General features: G+C 40.9%; 1 protein-coding gene across 1 annotated transcript; it reads right to left on the bottom strand.

Moving 5' to 3' along the window:
• Positions 1-6,946: 6,946 nt before the first annotated feature.
• Positions 6,947-17,599, bottom strand: LOC149309134 (keratin, type I cytoskeletal 14-like). The gene is made up of 8 exons (XM_089531855.1): positions 16,943-17,599; positions 15,104-15,186; positions 13,453-13,609; positions 12,243-12,404; positions 12,025-12,150; positions 11,011-11,231; positions 8,303-8,343; positions 6,947-7,278 (listed from the first exon to the last, which is right to left on the bottom strand). The coding sequence occupies exons 1-8, from the start codon at positions 17,432-17,434 to the stop codon at positions 7,181-7,183; spliced, it is 1,380 nt and encodes a 459-aa protein (XP_089387981.1). The 5' UTR covers positions 17,435-17,599; the 3' UTR covers positions 6,947-7,180.
• Positions 17,600-18,911: the final 1,312 nt, after the last annotated feature.

The following is an 18,911-nucleotide window of genomic DNA, read 5'->3' as shown; positions in this document are numbered from 1 at the left end:
TTAGGCAAATGACAAGATTGTGCCCCCTTCCTTTCATGTGCAGAAATCAATAGTATTATCAAAAGTGTTTTTAAAAAGTTCGAATCCCTGTTGGAAACATAAGAATAAAGGTGGAACTTTTTTTCATATGAGGTGGGCTTGTAGTGAAGCACAGAGACCTTGGACTTTGATACACAAAATGCTGGAAGATATGTTGAAGACCAAACTTCAGTGGAAGCCAGTGGCTTTCCTGTTGGGAGTGTTGGATGATGTTCTGAATAAGAATTACGGAAGGACTTTGCAGTATATGATTACAGCAGCAAGAATTATCTATGCTCAGAGGTGGAATGAAGCTGCTACTCTAATTCAAGAAGATCAATTTGTAAAGATAACTGAACTTACTGAAATGGCAAAGTGACAACTCTGATTAAGAAGAAATCTCTGGCAATTTTTTTAAAAGACTGGAAAATGCTTGTTTCTTGCATGCATTCTTATTGGTGCCAGTTAACAGTTTTAGGTTTTGCAAAATGAACAGTTTGCTTTTATCATAGAAACTTTGTATATTATGAATTAAAGGAACTTTAGTAATAAGAGGATATAACCACTGATGGGAGGAGGAAATCAAAATGTTACATTTTCCTTGGGTTCAGTGTTATGTTAAGATTGTTGTTGTTTTTTTGTTTGTGTGTAGTTTTTGTTTGTTTGTAGTTTTTTATGGTAGGTCTTAGTCATATATATCTAAATTGTATTTGTTGTTGTGTTATTTGTGTTTAATAAAAAATGAATTATATTTTTAAAAATGGTTCCTATGTTGATATAATCAACTTGTATAAAGTTAATGAAGGCATGTATAGCCTAAGACCATTGGGTGGAGCGTGGAATACACTATTATTATTTTGTCTATAATTTAGCCTTTGTTTTCCGGATGATATATAACAGCTATTAGTGGGGCTGCAAAGACTATAACTTGATATCCACATTCTGCCCTATTTGGCAAGCTACATTTTAGGGCACTGCTGTAGGCCAAGGTTGGGTAACTGCAGGCCTCTAGATATTCTTGGCCTACAATCTCCATAATTCCTCCCCATTGGTGGGGCTGAATAGGGCTTGCTGGGAAGCGTAGGCAAAATGAAAGACTTATATCTTTATGCATATTCAATACAGAAATGTAAATAGACTAATTTGGGATGAAATATAATGCATTCACTACAGTGGGAAGTGTGATTGGCAGACCTTTATGGCTACCTGTAAAATCTGTTGCCGAGTGCTAACTGCTGGGGAAAGGTTCAAAGTCCCTATGCTCTTATGTTTCTTCATTTTTAAACAGGATTTTGACTGGACAGCCCGTCAGATAGAGAACATCTTCAGCTGGAAGACTCCTATACCTAAAAGAGGGCTCAAGGCTCCTAAATTCAGCAATGACAGAGGCTAAGCCAAAGCTACTTAGCTTCTTTTTGAGTCTTTTTCATGAATGTCTATAATTGCCTCCTATGTTTTGTGCTGATAAATACATTCATGTTGTTAGTCCATAGATGGATTAGAGTCATCCATGGACTAGGAATAAACCCAAAGATAACTTGATTTTAACAGAGTCTGTGAGACCTTCCTGTGCAAAATAAACACAAGCCTTTTTGTTAATTGCCCATCAAGTGTCTAGGGCAGTCACTAAATTACAACCTTCTTAACACTGAATTTTTAAAAAAATCAATTCAGTGTCACTAAATTATAATATCTATTATTACACTGTCTCTCTTCAGCTTCATATTCCCCTTTTTGGTCTTGCTCCATTCCAATGGACATGCCCTCATGGCTGCTTCACTCTACTGATGTTGACAATCCAAGTGATTGCATTGATAATATCCCAGTGCTGTGTCTGAAGTAATGGAATGCCCATAAACCAGCAATGGATGCCTATAAACAAAATTATAGAAATGGGATATATGACAGTATCAGGAAATGAAGACAAAGATAATGAGGGAAAACAGGAAGAAGGAGAATGGTGCCAAGTTGCAATAGAACAAACAACACACTGAAATCATGTGAATGTTCTGACAGGTAGGTATTTATTCTTCAGTATTTTAATGGGTTTCTCTGATTCAGGGAGTAGGGATTAAAATCAGAGAGCACTGTCCCTTATAAAAAATGGAAAATCAAGGTTTGATATTTGAAATTTATACTTTTTTGGAACATTTTCAAACTGTGGATGTTGTATCCACGTATAAAAAATCCATGTATAAGAAGAGCCGACTATATATACTGTATGACCCTTGGTTGAGAGGAAGTGATTTACATATGTGTTGGCCTGTTGTTGAATAGCAAAATGTCAGGGTGTCTATTTAGTTAATGATTCATTGCCTGCTGGGTAAACCCCTGACTCTGAATGGTTGTCATTTGCACTTGTTGGGTCTTGATTTTGGTGTTTTTCAGGACTGGTAGCCAAACTTTGGCCTGGTACAGACTGCTGCTATGCGCCGGCCTGGGGCCGAAATCAGGGCTCATGAGAGCGTAGCATCCGCATGTTCCTGAGCCCTACCGCACTTGATGCACGTGTGTTCGGACCACGCACACACCAATGATGTGCCTCATGTGCCACATCCAAACAGTGTGGCACGCAAGGGGTGTCATTATGGTGCATGAACACGCCAATGGTGCCCATTCTGCTGCACAAAAAGAAGCCCTTTTTGGGGCTTCTTTTTCTGCCATGCACAGGCCACGCCATGTGGTTGCTGCAGCCTGCATCCGGGGCAGAAACAGGCAGCATCTTGCCACCCCTTTCTGCCCATATGTTGAGCCCCTTTATTTACATTCAGGGTTTCTTCTTTCCTGTTGAAGTTGTCTAGGTGTTTGTAGATTTCAATGGCTTCCCTGTGCATTCTGACCCTGTGCATTCTGATCTGGCATGATCCAGAATTTCAGTGTTAGCAAATAGCATTTTATGCTCAAGACAGTTTATACTGTAACATATTCTGCTACTGCTAATTTTCTGGCTGTCCCAGTGTTCAATGTCCCTCATGTTCCTTGATTTGTGTTTGAACACTGCATTTGGTGGTCCCTAGGTAGACATGTCCACAGCTGCATGGTATGCTGATCGCAGCATTTGCTGAATTTTTTTGGTCGGTTTATTGCTCATTTGGAGGCTGTGTTTCCTCACCAGTTTCCCTATTCTGTCTGTGACTCCATTGATGCATGATATTGTATACATCTACAAACCGACCAAGAAAATCCAGCAAATGTTATGCTCAGTGGAAGACCCTCTCACAGCTGCAGGAGTTTACTGCATACTATGCAGCTGTGGGCAAGTCTACATAGGGATCATCAAATGCAGTGTTCAAACACAAATCACAAAAACATGAGAGACATAGCCACATAGACCCAAAACCCCACAAAAAACTATGGATGCCGGCTGGGAAAGCCTTCAACTTCACATTGTTGCATAGCTTCTTCTTTGACTGAAGTGTGTTTATCCACATTTTTCACATTTTTCAAATCAGGGTGAGGGTGCACCCAAGCACAATCCAGCTACTCTTGAGTCTCTGGGAATATGGGAATGGCCAGAATGCAGTTGAGGAGTCCTCCATCACAAATGGTCCTGTGATTGTTCACACACCCGCCATATTATTTCAAACACAGGGAAATGGGTCTCAGTTGTTAAAACAGAGTTGAATTCAAAACAATTTAAAAACACATAAGATAAAAAGTACAAAATCCATCAACTAAAAGCCCTATCCTCAACATTCAGTCAATTGCCCCAATAAATTCATAAATAAAAGCCAGCCTAAATAAATACAGTAAAGTTTTCCTGCTAGTAGAAGGACAACAAAGCGGGGGCTAGGCTAGCTTTCCCTTGAAAGGGAATTTCATCCCTGAGGGGGTAACCACTGAAAGGCCCTTTTCCATCCCAAGTAGAATCCATCAAAACAAAGCAAATGATAACAAGAAATGGTTTCCACTGTCCCTCAGTGACAGAGGTGGGCAAAGTTTAACCCTGGATCCCTCCCCTAGATTCTTTCTGCAGCACTCAATCCCTTCCAAACTCCCCAGTCTGTGATATACTTTTTTTGCTAGAATTCATTCCTGTTTGCCTTTTAAAGAGGTTGAAGACCCATTCTGCATTGCTGAACCTCCCCCCACCCCACTGCCACAAATCTTATTTATCAAACTCAGAACTGAATTTACAGCCACTTCTAGTTTTGTTAGTTTTTTTAATTTGGGCAGTCCTTAGAAGCTCCCAGAGGCACAAAAGTAGCTCCTAGGCCCACTGTAGTTTCCCAGCCCTGTTCATGTAAGGTGGCCACTTGCACACTGCCAAGAAAAGAGTAAACGTGTCACCAGAAACTGGACAAAAATGACAATTTGTGTCTTTGTGTATATTTCACATATGACTATAAATACACTATGGCTATTCTGCTCTCTGATGCTCCACCAGAACTCCGGCATATCCATCCCAGCTTCTTTTCAGGGATCTCTAGTAATGTGAAAACATTATCTTTTGTTCTTTCCTTCTATGTCAAGACAAATCTGACTTTTTTTTCTTTATGCTGAGAATGTTGTTTCACATATCACCAGGTAATCCTCCTCCTCCTAGTCATAGTTACCACAAAAACCACCCACTTCAGTTTTTTTGTAGGATCCCAGCACTTCAAAGCTTCACTTAATATGAACAATGGTTAACCACAGTTTGTGAGGTACACAACATTTTCTCCCAACCACTGTTTTGCTGCACCAGCAAGCCAACTACTTTCAACAAAAGACTCTGAAAAATCCCTCTGTCAGTTGATTTGCAGCCAATCCAGAGCATGTCAGCAAAACCTAGATGGTTTAATTTAGCAAATGTTGCTCAGATATCTTGAGATATTCATTTGATCAAAATTCCCAAGATACAGTGAGCTGAGGTAAGCCAAGCTAAGGCAAGAGATAGCTTGCATTTTTATGCACAGAATAGCAGTAAGAGTAGGTTTTTAGCGGTGCATGCTACAGTTATATCACTCTGATTCCACTTTAACTGCTGTGGCTGCATTTTACAGCATCCCATGGTTTCTAGACTGGTGATGCATAAGAGCTCTGAGTGAAATTTCTAAAGACCTCTCCCTCCCTAAAATGTAGATCCCAAGAATACATAGGAGGTTGCCATGGCAGCTATAGTGAAATCACAGTGCTATAATTGTGAAATGTGAAAGGGCCTTAGATGTTAGGGGAAAGGTGGTATTTGAGCTCCTTCCAGCCAATCCAGAGTCAAGACATGTAATACTGGCTTCAGTCCCACTTACAGATAAATCGGTGTGTGATCCAAATCGTAGGATCGATTCTACATCGGATTGTGATTTATACTACACATGTCCCGAATGCATTTTCTGTCATTTTCTGGCATCAAAATAATCCACTTGTGGTACCCATTCATGAATGAATCAATTCAAAATGATTCAGTTCCAGCCAGCCAAAGGGGAAATTTGAATTGATTCCAATCCACTTGTGGTTCACACTTGCATGGAATCGATTTATAAAAAAAGAAGCGGAAAAAATCAGCATCAAAAAGATGTAGGTTAAATGGGTCTTGAGCATGGTCCCCTCTTGGAATCACTTCAGTAATTCGGATTAAGTGGGAACCAGGGTCGTTTGAACCAGTTCAAACCAATTCTCGATCCGGTTTATAACATAGTGGGAATGAGGTCACTGAAGAACTGTTTACACCCTCTGTTCATTGCATCAAAAAGTTACATTTTTGGACTGCTCATGCTGGCTGGTGAATTTAGAGAGTTGCAAGCCAAAACAGTAATTCCCCAAACTTTGCTTCTATTTTCACCTCTGCCAGCTAGTAGAAGCAATATAATGTAACCATGATATCAAACTGGAACCCCTGGGTCCAATCTTGATACCAAGCAAAGGAAGGCCCGGCCCTGCCATTTGGAAGAACAGGGTACTCACCAGTCAGTAGGTGCTTAGGCACTGTGAAAGGGACGCAGATTGTGGATTAATTTTATACTCTTACTGGTAGGGTTAGGGAGAGAGACTGGAGGGGTTTCTTGCCTCCTGTGCCAAAATAACTTGACTGGCTTTGGGTACAATGCATACTGACCTAGGTGAATGGGAAAGTACCATTTGCATCAAGCAGCAAAATGCCTAGGGCCAGCCCTGCAAGCAGCACCACCATAGGCCTGTGAAACCGAAGGTCATAAAACCCTTTTTTAAAAAGAAAAGTATGCTGGTTTTATAAGAATTTGGCATTCTAAATGTAAAAATAATTTCAGATTGCTCCATCACATACAGTTTTTTCCACAACTTACTTTGCTATTTCTGTGTAGTAATATGTGACTGAATGAACTGATCCTGCAAAGAGTAAGAAAGGGCTCAAAGTCTTCTCATAAATTTTTAAAGCACTTTAAATCGCTGATATAAAACACAAAAATCTGTTCAAATGTACTAAAAGAAATTCCACTGGAAGATCAGTGTCCACGCTTAATCTAAACTGAGTACCAACTGAATTGATTTTAAAAAAATATAGAATGTGTGAAAGAATTGCATGTGATTTTTAATTCAGCACCCCAAAATACATTAAAAAGCTACAATATTGGAAAAGTTTTTCAATTATAGGACTCTATTATTAAACCATTATTAAATCAAATATCACATTAATATATCCCATTTTTTTCTCCCAAGATTTCAATATGGTTTGTGTGTACTTCTTCCTATTTTTACAACAATGATTCTTTGAAGTATCTTGTATTGCTATCTATTGTTTTATATGTATTTTGTTGAATGTATGCCATTGGCAGGTTTCAATTTTATTGTCTGTATGTACAGTGCTGTGTAAACCTACACCACTATATAAATAATAATAATAATAATAATAATAATAATAATAATAATAATAATAATTCAATCTCAGGGATAGTGACTGGCTAAGGTCCATCTAGGGAGATTTATGGCTCTGTAATGATTTAAACCCATGTGTAAAAAGTCAAAAGAACACTTGTGTTGTGTTATGACCAGGGAAAGAATACTTTATTAGTTGCTTGCAGATAGGGTATCGACTGAAAAGACTAGATAACTGTGTGGTTTTGCTTTGGCAAAAGTTTCATGTGTAATTACAAACATGCATATAGAATACACACTACAGAGCTCATGAAAATACTAATGTGTTCAATTCTCTTGGTTGTGTCCATGCTACTTCAATCTTGGGTCACGTTTTGGAAAGTCTGTCCTTTCAGTAAGTGGACTGCTTGACCTGCTCACGAGAAGAAACTACCTTCCCATCTTCAACCTCCTCAACAATCATGCGAACCTGGCGTGAAGTCTTTGACACTGTGAGAGAAAAGGATGTATGAAAAAACACTTTAGCTTGGGAATTCATAACCAGAAGCAAGTTGTGGCTCTCAAACCCATTGACTGATTAACCCTTTCTGAATTTCAGTCTTAATCTGAAAGGAGCTGTCCATGGTGCAGAAACTATGTGGGAGACAGCATTTAATACGCTGGATAGCTCATTTCAAGTTTAGACTGAAATACAGAGCGGATCCACCTCCCTCCTGACATGGAAACCACCATAACTTACAACATAATTTGCAGATGTCAGTTTGACAGGTAGAACGATCAAGATGGGGGCAAGCTCACTACCCAGGGAATCTATAATGGGTCCTGAACCAATTAGAGGGCTTTTCGGGAAACAGTCATAACTTGAGGGAACAAGAAATATTGGAAGGCCGTTATTGCTTTCTATGCTTCTTATGGGGCTTTCCATATGAACCAAAAGTCCTGTGCCCTCCCTCCCCACCCCCCCACCCCCCCCCAGCCTCGTATCAGCCTCTTTGGATGATGCAGGCCAAAACCCGAGGGCCAGAATCTGGCCTAATCCTGGCAGACTGGATGTTGATCTTGTGGATCAGGGCCAATCCCTGGGTAAATAGCCTTTGCCCTGGGTCAGTTTGATCCCTGGTTTACCATGGAGTTTCATGGAAACTCCATGCAAACCCTGGCTGTTCAAATGTCCCCCACATGATCCTTACCTTTCTACTAAGAAGCCCCCCATTGCCATGTCTGACATAGAAACAGGGTGCTTTTACCATGGGAGTACAGCCAGGTGCCCCACTGCCATATCAGATGCAATGATAGGGGGCTTCTCAGTAGGAGTGATGGTGCAGAAAGGTAAGGAAAACAGGTTCCCGGTCTGGTGTGCGGACAGTCATATATACACCTTCCCATCCCCACACCGACCCATGGAGTGAACCAGCTGAGCACCCAGGCCAGAATGGCATGGGCTCAGTACATTAGCCACAGAGTTCACAGAAGCCCTGGGGTTTTTAGTTTTTTCATTGAAATTTATTCTTACCATCTCTTCCAGATACAGCTGCATTGTACTGGGAACTGATGCTACAGGAAAAGCGATGGAGAGTGAAAATTAATGATAAGTAAGAAAACTCAAAGAGAATACAATACAAATGTCCTAAAGACACATTTTAAAAAAAATAGACAGGCTATCTAAGAAAAAAAAATAACTTATCAGTGGATTAGTTAATATCTTTTAGCCAAATAATTAATGAGTCAAATGTTCAAAAACTCAACACAATTGCTTTTCTGGACAGGGAAGGACGTATGAAACGACTTTCTGTTTAAGGAACCAGAGTAGCCTCTTATAATTTTAGAAAAAGGCCATTTTTAAAGTTCTCTTCTTGCCCCTTATTACAGTAGCAAATCAAAGTCAAAATAGTCTCAAAACCTGTTGTCTTAACTCTCAGCCCTGAAGATGAAAGTTTTCCTTCACCAGTTAGTAATAGCTGCCATCAGTCAACAAAGCCAATTCATCCACTAATCAAACTGATTAAATCTTATAGCCTCAAGCCCTTATTTGCAATTAAATAGGCAGTACAGTACTTTACTTCACATTCATTGACCTTTACATAGTGTGATCGTATCTTCAGTTCTCTCTAGGGCACAGAGCCAAAATGTTTGGCCTCCTAGATGTTGTTAGACTACATCTCCTATCATCCCTTGCTAGTGGCTCCACAATCTGCTTTCATTTTAAGGATACCATAAAATTATGTTAGCCACAAAATGATACCCATAAGAGACAGTCAGTTTTGGTTCATTATTTTATTACTATTCTATCCTCATCTTCAAAGATACAAAATTGGTAATAAAGGTCCATTTAAAGCCTGGGAAAGGGTGTTTTTTTTAATGAAAGGGGTTCTGGTTTGCAGCCCAAAAATATTTTACATAAAACAGGAATGCTGATGTGCAGATTGGAAAGGTTTTACATGGAACAGAAGTTCTAGTGCACAGACTGTGTATGGTTTTCTTAACAAGAAACTATTAAAATGGCAAATTGAAACATTTTTCCTACTGACATTAGTATTGGAATTACAATTTTGACTTTACTAATCACAGTAGCAATAGTAATAGCATTTATACTGCTATACCTCTTCATAGAGAACTCAACACTTCCTAAGTGGTTTACAACATATGTAAGCCAATTGCCCCCAATAAACTGGATACTCATTTTACCAACCTATGAAAGGGTGGAAGGCTGAGTCAACCTGGAGCCCTCTGGGAATGAACTCACAACATTGTGGTTGCAGTATCAGCATTTAACCACTGCATCACTAGGGCTCCTTTACTAATGATTAGCCAAAGCAAATAAAGCTCTTTAAAACTAACATTCCAAGCTCTGCGCAGGTATGTCTGGAGCTGGTAGACAGGAGGATATTAGTGAAGCCAAAACAACATATTGTTGTGTGCCTTAAAGGCATTTCTGTCTTATGACAACCCTAAAGTGAACCTATCACAGGGTTTTCTGGGGCTGAGAGTGTGTGAGTCACCCAGAGTTACTTAGTGGGTTTCCATAATACCCAGTGGCAAAATTGCTAGGTACAAAATTGCCATGTCTGTCATCTTTAGTTAAGACTAATGATAGCTAAGAGGCCAGTGAATGCTTTCTGTCTGATTACAAAACAGCTGGATATTTCTAAAAGGGAAAAATATCTTTCTCTACTTCTTCCCACTATCTAAAGATGATGTCATGAAAAGAAATGGAATAAACAACAGATGGAGACTGGGGAGCAGAGTACACAAACTGAATCATTGTAATTATTTCAATAATGAAATAAGATTTTCAAATACTGTCTGTTGCTAAGAAGCAATGGATTTTGCTGTTGGGGCATTTAAGCTGCGTTTCTCTACCTATGCTCAACCTATGTATCTGAAAATAATTGTTATTGTGTGTCTTCAAGCTATTGCTGACATATGGAAACCCTAAGGCAAACCTGTCATGGGGTTTACTTGGTAATATTTGTTGTCTTTGCCTTGATCTATGGCTAAGAGAATGTGACTTGCCCAAGATCACCCAATGGGTTTCCACAGCTGAGATAGGATACAAACCCTGGTCTCCAGAGTCATGGTCCAACCCCCAAATCACTACATCATACTGGTTCTCATTTCAAAAATATATATACCCAACTATTCAACTAATACCAAACATTCCTATGATCTTCCTTTTAAAGAACACCAGTCCCATGTAAGAACTTCATCCCTGGAACTTCCTCTTGCTTTGGGAGTTGAGGCAAACATAAAAGTGTTAACTACCAGATGATTAATGGCTAAAATTCTATTGGAATCAGAAGGTCCATGCCTGCTATTGGAAAGAGAACAAGAGTGGGGTGGAGGAAGCCCAGCTTCTCATGGAACAGAGCAGCCTGGAAGCAGTCAGTAAAACAAAAGCTCTCGCTTGTGTTCTCACTAAATATACCTGTGTAGGTGAGGGAACCAAAAGAAAGCCTTCCTCTGACAATCTGAAGGCTTGGGCAGGCTCCTATGGGTGATATCAGTCTTTCAAACTGTCTGGATCAAAGTTATACAGGTGTTTTTAGGTCAGTGATTCATAAACTTTGGTCCTCCTGGTGTTTTCGAGTTCAGCCCCAGCCAACTTGACCAACACTTGGCCAATTCTTGGAAGTGAAGTGATAAACATTTGTAGGACCAAAGTTTGGGAACCACTGTTATAGGTCATCACCAGCACTTCCCTCCCCACTGCCCTTTACGTACTGGGCTTCCTCTCCCTCCAGCAGGCGGCGGTAGGTGGCAATCTCCTGCTCCAGGCGGGTCTTGACATCGAGAAGGATCTTGTATTCATGATTCTGGCGCTCCATGTCACATCTCAGCTCAGCCAGTTGCTCTTCCACGCTGGTGATCAAGGCCTGGATCTGGCTGAGCTGAGCACCATAGCGAGCTTCTGTCTCTGCCAAAGTGCCTTCCAGTGCTGCTTTCTGCAGAAAAATAATTTGGAAGGATGGGCCTGAGAGAGTATTCTGGGAATAATAGGGGCTATTGGAATAACATGAAATATCTCAAATCTTGAAATACATTCAGTTGCCCTCAGAGATAGAGATGGGGGAGATGGCTGAGTTAGCCTTTCCTTAACAAGGTACAGTATAGATTTCCACCGTTAGAAACTGGCAATAGGATGAAATACATCTTGTCTCATAAATCCATATGTTTCTGAAGCTTGCAAAGGGACAACAAGTTACTCACGTCTAGTTGTGATCAATGAGATAGGTTTAGTGGCCCCATTATAATCAAGTCTAACGGAAATCAGTGGGATAAGCTTAATGATGACTTGCTTTATCCAGATTGTAGCCTTTGAGATTGAAATGTCAAAATAAAGAGGTATTGCTTGGGGGGGGGGGAGTCACCCTGTCATATTGTCTCTTCCCCATTGCCTGCTAGGATTTAATTAGGATTACTAAAATGTGGTGGATTCTGGGATTTATAATCCCCAAAAATATCTACCTTTTTTTCCCTGTGAGTTTTTTCTTAACCTTTCCTTTTCCTTCAGTTTTATCTATAGTTTCGTGCACAACAGACAAAAGTGTTCTTCGGATAAGATCAGTGGTATGGTTCTCTTTGGTCCACCCTATTCCTGAAATCATGGTTATGCAATGGTCATACAACAAATGGAAAATATGAAAAAGGTGCACTTCCTAGACTTTGCCACTGAGACAGAACAAAAAATCTATTGGCTATTCCTTTTTATATCATCCTGATGAAGTGCCCCCCTACCATGCTAAGTTGAGCCTGGAGCTCTATCTCCAAGCCTTGAACAGTGCGTCTCAGTTCTGTGATTTCAGTTTTGCTGCTCTGCAGCTGTTCTGTGTTGGTGGCAACTTCACGGTTCAGCTCTTCTGTCTGCAAATGAAAAGAGAAAACACACCATTTACATAAAAGTCAGAGCAATGTCATTCATTCTGGAAAGTCCATTTATCAAAAGGAAGGCCCACCTTGGTAAAGAACCACTGCTCAGCATCTTTACGATTCTTCTCAGCCAAGGTCTCATACTGTTCACGCATCTCTGATAGGATCTTGGTCAGGTCCACCCCAGGAGCAGCATCCATTTCCACAGAGATTTCTCCACCAAGCTGGCTTCGGAAAATACTCATTTCCTATAGAGGGAGAAAATCAGAAAGTTTAGCTGTATTTCTGTCCTAAGTGTAACAGTCCAGAATTTCACAGAAAGCTGTCTTATTCCAGGTCAGGTTCACTATCAGTTACTCAACAAGCTTAAAATTGTCTGTTCCAGGAGTAAGGAACCTGTGTACCTCCAATAATGGTAACACTCTTCCATTTAGACTACAATTGGTATGTTTTACCTATATAGCACCTAGTCAATTTCCAGATATAACAGTATAGAGGCTTCTTCAAAAATTCAAGGTTCTCTGCCTAAGAAAGGGGAAGTTAGTCCCACACAGGACAGAATGTGCCCAGATCTCAATGGAAATTACTTTGCTGCAGGTAATGAATTTGAGAGTTTATTTCTTGTGTTTTATTGTCCTTTATCCTTGATCTCTACATGGCCAAGAAGGGGAGTGTCCTCTGCCTTCATTGATATCCCTCTAGATCATCTTAACTGATGACAGAAGTAACATCTGAGACAAAATATAGGCCTGTGACTCTAACATTGTCACTTCTCTCCTCCTGCATGATTTTTAACATCTTTGCCTGCTGAAGAAACCAGCGAAGCGTCAAAAGATTACTTGATATATTTTGTGCATTTTGGTTAGTCCTATAAAGGTATCAATGTTTTGTGGATTTTGGATTTTGTAACATTTGGGGGGTTACTTTATTAGCAATGGACTCTAGGCTTGTTTGCATACAAAGTATGTGTTACACTGATAGCTGATGGCTCAAATATCACGGGGGCGGTGACTCTGCTATTGGTTTTCATTCAACTTTACAGTAACTATCCAAGGTGTTGAATTCTAGGACCAAAATAGGTCAGGATCTTAGACAGTTCCTTTAAAGGCTGGGGTCAAAACTCCACAGACACAAAAGCTGTCAGCTAACAGTGGAATAGCCACCACTGGTGTGTTCTACTACTCAATCATGGCTTCTGGGTTGTTATAGCAGTGAAGCCAACATGCATGGGAGATTCAAGCACTTTTCTTGTAGACTGATCACACATTCAGATTTACGGGTGGCTTTGCCTCTCACCTCCTCATGGTTCTTCTTCAGGTAAACCAGTTCCTCTTTCAGGTTCTCAATCTGCATTTCCAGATCTGCCCTAGCCAAGGTCAGCTCATCTAAGACCCTGCGCAGCCCATTGATGTCAGCTTCAACGTTCATACGCATAGCTTGTTCTGTCTCAAACCTGAAAGTACAAAGGGCAAATTAAATGACATATCCTTCTCCCAGTTCGCAACCACTTCCACCCTTGTTCCCATATAGCAACGGTGGTCAACCTGTGGCTCTTCAAATGTCGTTAAATTGCACTCTCTAGCATCCTTCACTTTTGGCTATGCTGGCTACGGCTGATAGGAGTTGCAGTCCAAAAATAGGGAGATAGTTATACTTTGCCCACCCCTGCCATAGTTTAAGTGTAATTTGTTTTTATTTTATCTTTTGCAATCTATGTTTATATCTTCAAGTCCACTCCCATGGTCACAGTTTCGATTGGCTAGAACATTAATCCTCATGGATGATGTTTGCCTATTTTCATCTGGAAATTTCATTCACACACACACACACACTCAGCCAGTCTAGTGTTGCATTAGCTGGGAGCCAAGTGAGACATGTTGTTGTAAACATCAGGATGAATTGGGACCACTAAATAGGGGAAGGGAAGCTTTAACTGCTTGTTTCTACCATGACCCTAATCAAAAGTCCTCACTCTGTCCCAATACATCTACTTACAGCAAATAGTGAATGCAGGCATGGGAGTGGGTACTTTCATTTCTAAGCAGGAAGGGGGAGGGGGAATGTAAAACCCTCTTCCAGTGCCACAGTCAAAATCCATGTATAGTGAGTGTGCTTAATGAAGAACTACACAGTATCAAACCATGTGACAAACTGGCCCATAGAGGAAGCGGTTTAGATCCAGCCAGCAGAGCTGGGAAACATGTGAACCTCCAGATTTTGCAGGACTACAATTCCCACCATCCATTGCTTTTGCTAGCTAGGTCTGATGAGAGCTGCAGTCCACCAACTTCTGGAGGGTCACAGGTCATCCACCTCTGCCCTATGAATTTTCCTTCCACACCTCGTATCTTCCTGAACTCACCAGCTGACTTTGGCTGCATTCAGATATGCAGACATATACCTTGCATTTCTCTTTATAGCCATTTATCCAGAGAAAAAGATATGAAATAACTTCTTTTCCAATTATTTGCTTTGGTAACTAGTTACCTTGTGTGCTAACAAGCTGGAACAGAGTTACATTTCTACGTGCTCATAACTATGGCTGTAAATTACTACTTTTCCATGGAATGGGGAAGGGTTGTCTTTCTGTTTCACAAAGTATGCAATTAATGTCTTTTCATTCCAAATAGGCATTTCCAAAAAAAAAAATTATCCAAAATTATACATACTGGTATATGTGCATTTGAACTGAGAACTATAGTGCAACTTTCCATGATGAGCAAAATCTGCTTGCAAATACACATCTTATCTTCAGAATTTGTGGATCAGGCTGGAATGCTTTGAAGTGCCAAATAAAATCCTCAAGCGTCCCTGCTTTGCCTCTGCTTTGGCTGCTGTTCACATATTTGATTTGCAACCTCGGCTCTCAGATCCCTGACATCAATCTCCAGTTCTTAATATGTCTGTAACTGAGCTGAGACACATCCTCTGGCAAAAACAAACTTACTTGGTTCTGAAGTCGTCAGCAGCCAGGCGCGCATTGTCAATCTGCAGGACAATGCTAGCATTGTCAATAGTGGCAGCTATTATCTGGGAAGAGAAAAGACACATACTAAGGAGCAGCCTTAAAGAGATGCCTAAATTATCTGTTCTGAATTCAAATAGGACTAAAGCAGACATTATTAGAATCACAGAACCATAGAATTGACTCCGATGGCCATCCAATCCAACTCCTTGCCATGCAGGAAAGCACAGCTAAATCATTCCTGAGAGATGGCCGTTCAACCTCAACCTCTAGACAGAAGGAGAACCCAACCACAAAAGTCTATGCCACTTTTGAATAGTTCTTGCAACCAAGAAGTTCTTCCTAAAGTTTAAGTGGAATCTCTTTGCTTGTCATTTGAATTAACTGATTCATGTTCTAGTCTCTGGGAGAGGCAAAAACAAGCTCTGACCATCCTACACATATCATCCCTCCAGATATTTAAAGATGGCTATCATATCATCTCTAAGCTTGTTCTTCTCCAAGTTAAACATATTCCATTCACTAAGTTTTCTTGAAATTTCTCAGAGGGCTTGGTTTGCAGACCTTAACTGAGATGTAAAGGCAAAAGCTTGGAGCAGAAATAATGTTTAGAAACATTGCTCTTTTTCTTCTTTTTTCTTTTTTTGGACCACAGTTTATGGCTACTGGCCATATGGCTAGGATTCTAGAGGCTATAAAGTACAATTCACACCATCCCTTATCACTGGTCAGGCTGCCTAGAAAAGTGCTGGGAGTCATAGACCAAACCAAAACATTTGCAAGACCAGCAGTTGCCCACCTCTTCCGTAAAGCAACAAAGAAATTGGTTCTATGATTTTTGTAATTCCTTTGTTGGTTTGAATTAAACTAAAGCTTCTAGGGAACCATGCTACCCAAAAGGCCAACAGCAATTTTCTTTTTTGGCTGTACATGCTGAATTAAAGAACGTAAGGAGCAATGATGCCAATGGTTAGTCAGAGCAATGGATGAGTAAACAGACAACAATCTGGGAGCAAAACCAAGAAGCCTCAGGCACGACACCTTTCAGAGATAGTTCTTGATCCACAAAATGCAATCTACTTGACAGGTTGAATTAAACAGATGTGTCATACCGCTCTTTTGTTTATTTAGCAAATCCACTGCACAAAGGAGTCCACTAATCGCTCACCAAAGCCTGGTGCAAGATCATTGCTACTGTTACTCATCAACAGTCTCTCATGCAAGACTAGACAAAAGAGTGAACTATTTCACAGCCCAGTCCTGCAGCATGATCAACCCCTGGGTGACTGTAGCAGTTTGGCAGAAGGAGCCCAGGAACCCATGCTTGGGATATAAGTAACATCCAGGACATATTAATGAGGCCATACTTCTACTGGAACCGAGCTTGGAAAAGCTTGTAGCAAGACAGGCTTGTCTTACAATGATGACGTATAAGAAGCACTGTAGTACCTACATTGACACAAATTATTCATAGCAGCTACATATATATTTGAAATTGTAAAAATCAGTGAAACAAAATTTTGAAGGCCTTAAGATGAAGCTGCAGAACCAGCAGCTCTCCAGATGTTTGTGAACTACTGTTTATCCTTCATTGTTGTCTACAATATATCAGGTCTTTTTGTGGGGAGGAGCTCAACTTCGTAATTTATAGAGCCTGGGAAAATAATATTTTGATGACAACTCTCAGAATCCCTCAGCCTAGGACATACTGGGGGTTAGAGTCCAAAATCCAATTGTTCCATCCTATGGCAAATTGGAACCCACCCTGCTACACTTATCTTGTGAATGCATCCTTTTCTTTTACCAGTCCCCAAGCCATACCTTGCCCTTCAAATCTTCAATGGTCCTGAAGTAATGGCTATAGTCACGATCTGGAGCAGGTCCTTGCTTCTTGTACCACTCCTTGATCTTAATCTCCAGATCAGTGTTGGCTTCCTCCAGGGCCCGCACCTTGTCCAAGTAGTTAGCCAAGCGGTCATTCAGGTTCTGCATGGTTTCCTTCTCACCCCCAGCCAGAAGGACATCTCCCCCAGCAACAAAGCTGCTACCCCCAAAGCCAGCACCGAAACCTCCTCCAAAGCCTCCTCCAAAACTGCTGCCGTAGCTGCTGCCTCCATAGCCACCACCAAGGCCACTGCCTACCCCAGAGACATAGCGGGAAGAAGAGACAGAGATGCCCCCCATTCCACCATGCATGCTTGGAGCTCTGTATCCCCCACCAAGGTGGGCAGAAGAAAGTCGAGAGGAGCCCCCACCAAAGGAAGGCCCCTTTACAGAGGAGGAGGAGGTGTATTGCCTGTAAGTGGTGGCCATGTTCTAGAAAATGGAGGCACCCCCAAAGAAACTTCCCTGCAATGCTCTAAGAAGCTCAAGAGAGTTAGCAGTTCTATGTCTGTATTCCCCTCTTATACTTGGAATAGAGGCGTTGCCACAGCCAATTTTTTTTTAATCTTTCTTTTCATTCCCTCCAGGTTTCATCACCTCAGGCATCCATGCCAAAATTCCCTAGCCATTCTTTCCCCCCTGTGTTTATTCATGCTTAAGTCACATTACGACATAGAAACTGTGCCTTTAAAAAAAAAGGTGGAGTTTTCTTTTTTACTTAACTGTTCCTTCTTTTGTTCTTCCATGTATCGTCAGCCCTTACTCAGATGGGCTGATTCTTCACCCAAGGCTACAGATATTTTTTAAAACATTGTATGCCAAGGGACCGTGGCATGTTAAAAGAAGTCCTTGAGGGCTCCTCCTTCATACCTGTCTGAAAAGTCAGACCTCTTCGTCCAACCACACCCCTCCCATCCTCCGTGTTGTCTTTGTGAAGCTTCTGCCATCCATGAGTTCTTTCTGGAATGCGGAGTAAGGACTCGTTTCCATTAAGCAGTGTCCGGACAACTTTCTCTTGATACTGTGAGCATTTCTACCTAGCCATCTTAAGTAAATAGCAGGTTAGGTCTTTTGGTAGACTTTACTTGTCTAATACTTCTGTACACCACTGCTTCAGACAACAAACAAACCTATCTTCCATCTGTTTGCTACCTGGACCTCGTTTGCACAAGACAATTATAGAACTATATTCGACTTTAGAAAGCCAGTATGGTGGGCTGAATGTTGGACTTGGACCTCAGGAGGCCAGGATTTGAATCCTTGCTCAGACATGGAAACCCACTGGGGATATTGGGGAAATCGTAATCTCTCAGCCCCAGAAGAAGTCAATGGCAAACATCCTCTGAACATATCTTGTCAAGAAAACTCCATAATAAGTTTGCCTTAGAGTAGCCATAAATTGTAAATTACTTGAATACACAACAACAACAGTTTAGGCACCTCGAATTTTCAGCCAGAGTGCTCCAATGCCTCACAAAACTACAAACCTTAGGAATCTATTGGATGTTGTCAACCCCTGATGTAGGCAGATTAGTCTCAGTAATGCATACTCCCACAGAGTTATATCTCTGAGAGAGTTTTACTGACTGCATAAGAATGAAATATGCAGATTAATTTTCCTAGTGGATATAGAGATTTAGCAAATAACTAGATGAGTAAAATACAGTTAAACCAGGCTTTTCTCAGATTGGGAGAAATTGGCTTACAGAAGCATATGTGTGAGGTTTTTTGGGCTGCAGGCCATAGTTGTGTTGTCTGTGCAGGCAACAGTAGGCTGGATTTCAGATCCAAGAAGTGATCGGTGACAGAAGTCAAAGTCTGAAGAGAATTCATGAGGCAGACGATTTTCTAGAAAGTTCACAAGTCCTTCCGGGTTGTGTGTTTGCCATTTTAAGTGAGTGAAGGA

Source organism: Sceloporus occidentalis, unplaced genomic scaffold (assembly GCF_023333645.1).
Source record: "Sceloporus occidentalis isolate IW3139 unplaced genomic scaffold, rSceOcc1.0.p SCAF_7, whole genome shotgun sequence".
Classification (NCBI taxonomy): domain Eukaryota; kingdom Metazoa; phylum Chordata; class Lepidosauria; order Squamata; family Phrynosomatidae; genus Sceloporus; species Sceloporus occidentalis.
The sequence above is the reverse complement of the archived record's forward strand: the minus strand, read 5'-3'. Positions and strand labels throughout refer to the sequence as shown.

Coding starts and splice junctions, on each gene's coding strand:
- LOC149309134 (XM_089531855.1), bottom strand. CDS start 17,434: ATGGCCACCACTTACAGGCAATACACCTCCTCCTCCTCTGTAAAGGGG. Junction 13,610..15,103: donor GCTGACGACTTCAGAACCAA/GTAAGTTTGTTT, acceptor TTGTACTTTCAG/GTTTGAGACAGAACAAGCTA. Junction 8,344..11,010: donor CTGGAGGGAGAGGAAGCCCA/GTACGTAAAGGG, acceptor CTTTTCCTGTAG/CATCAGTTCCCAGTACAATG.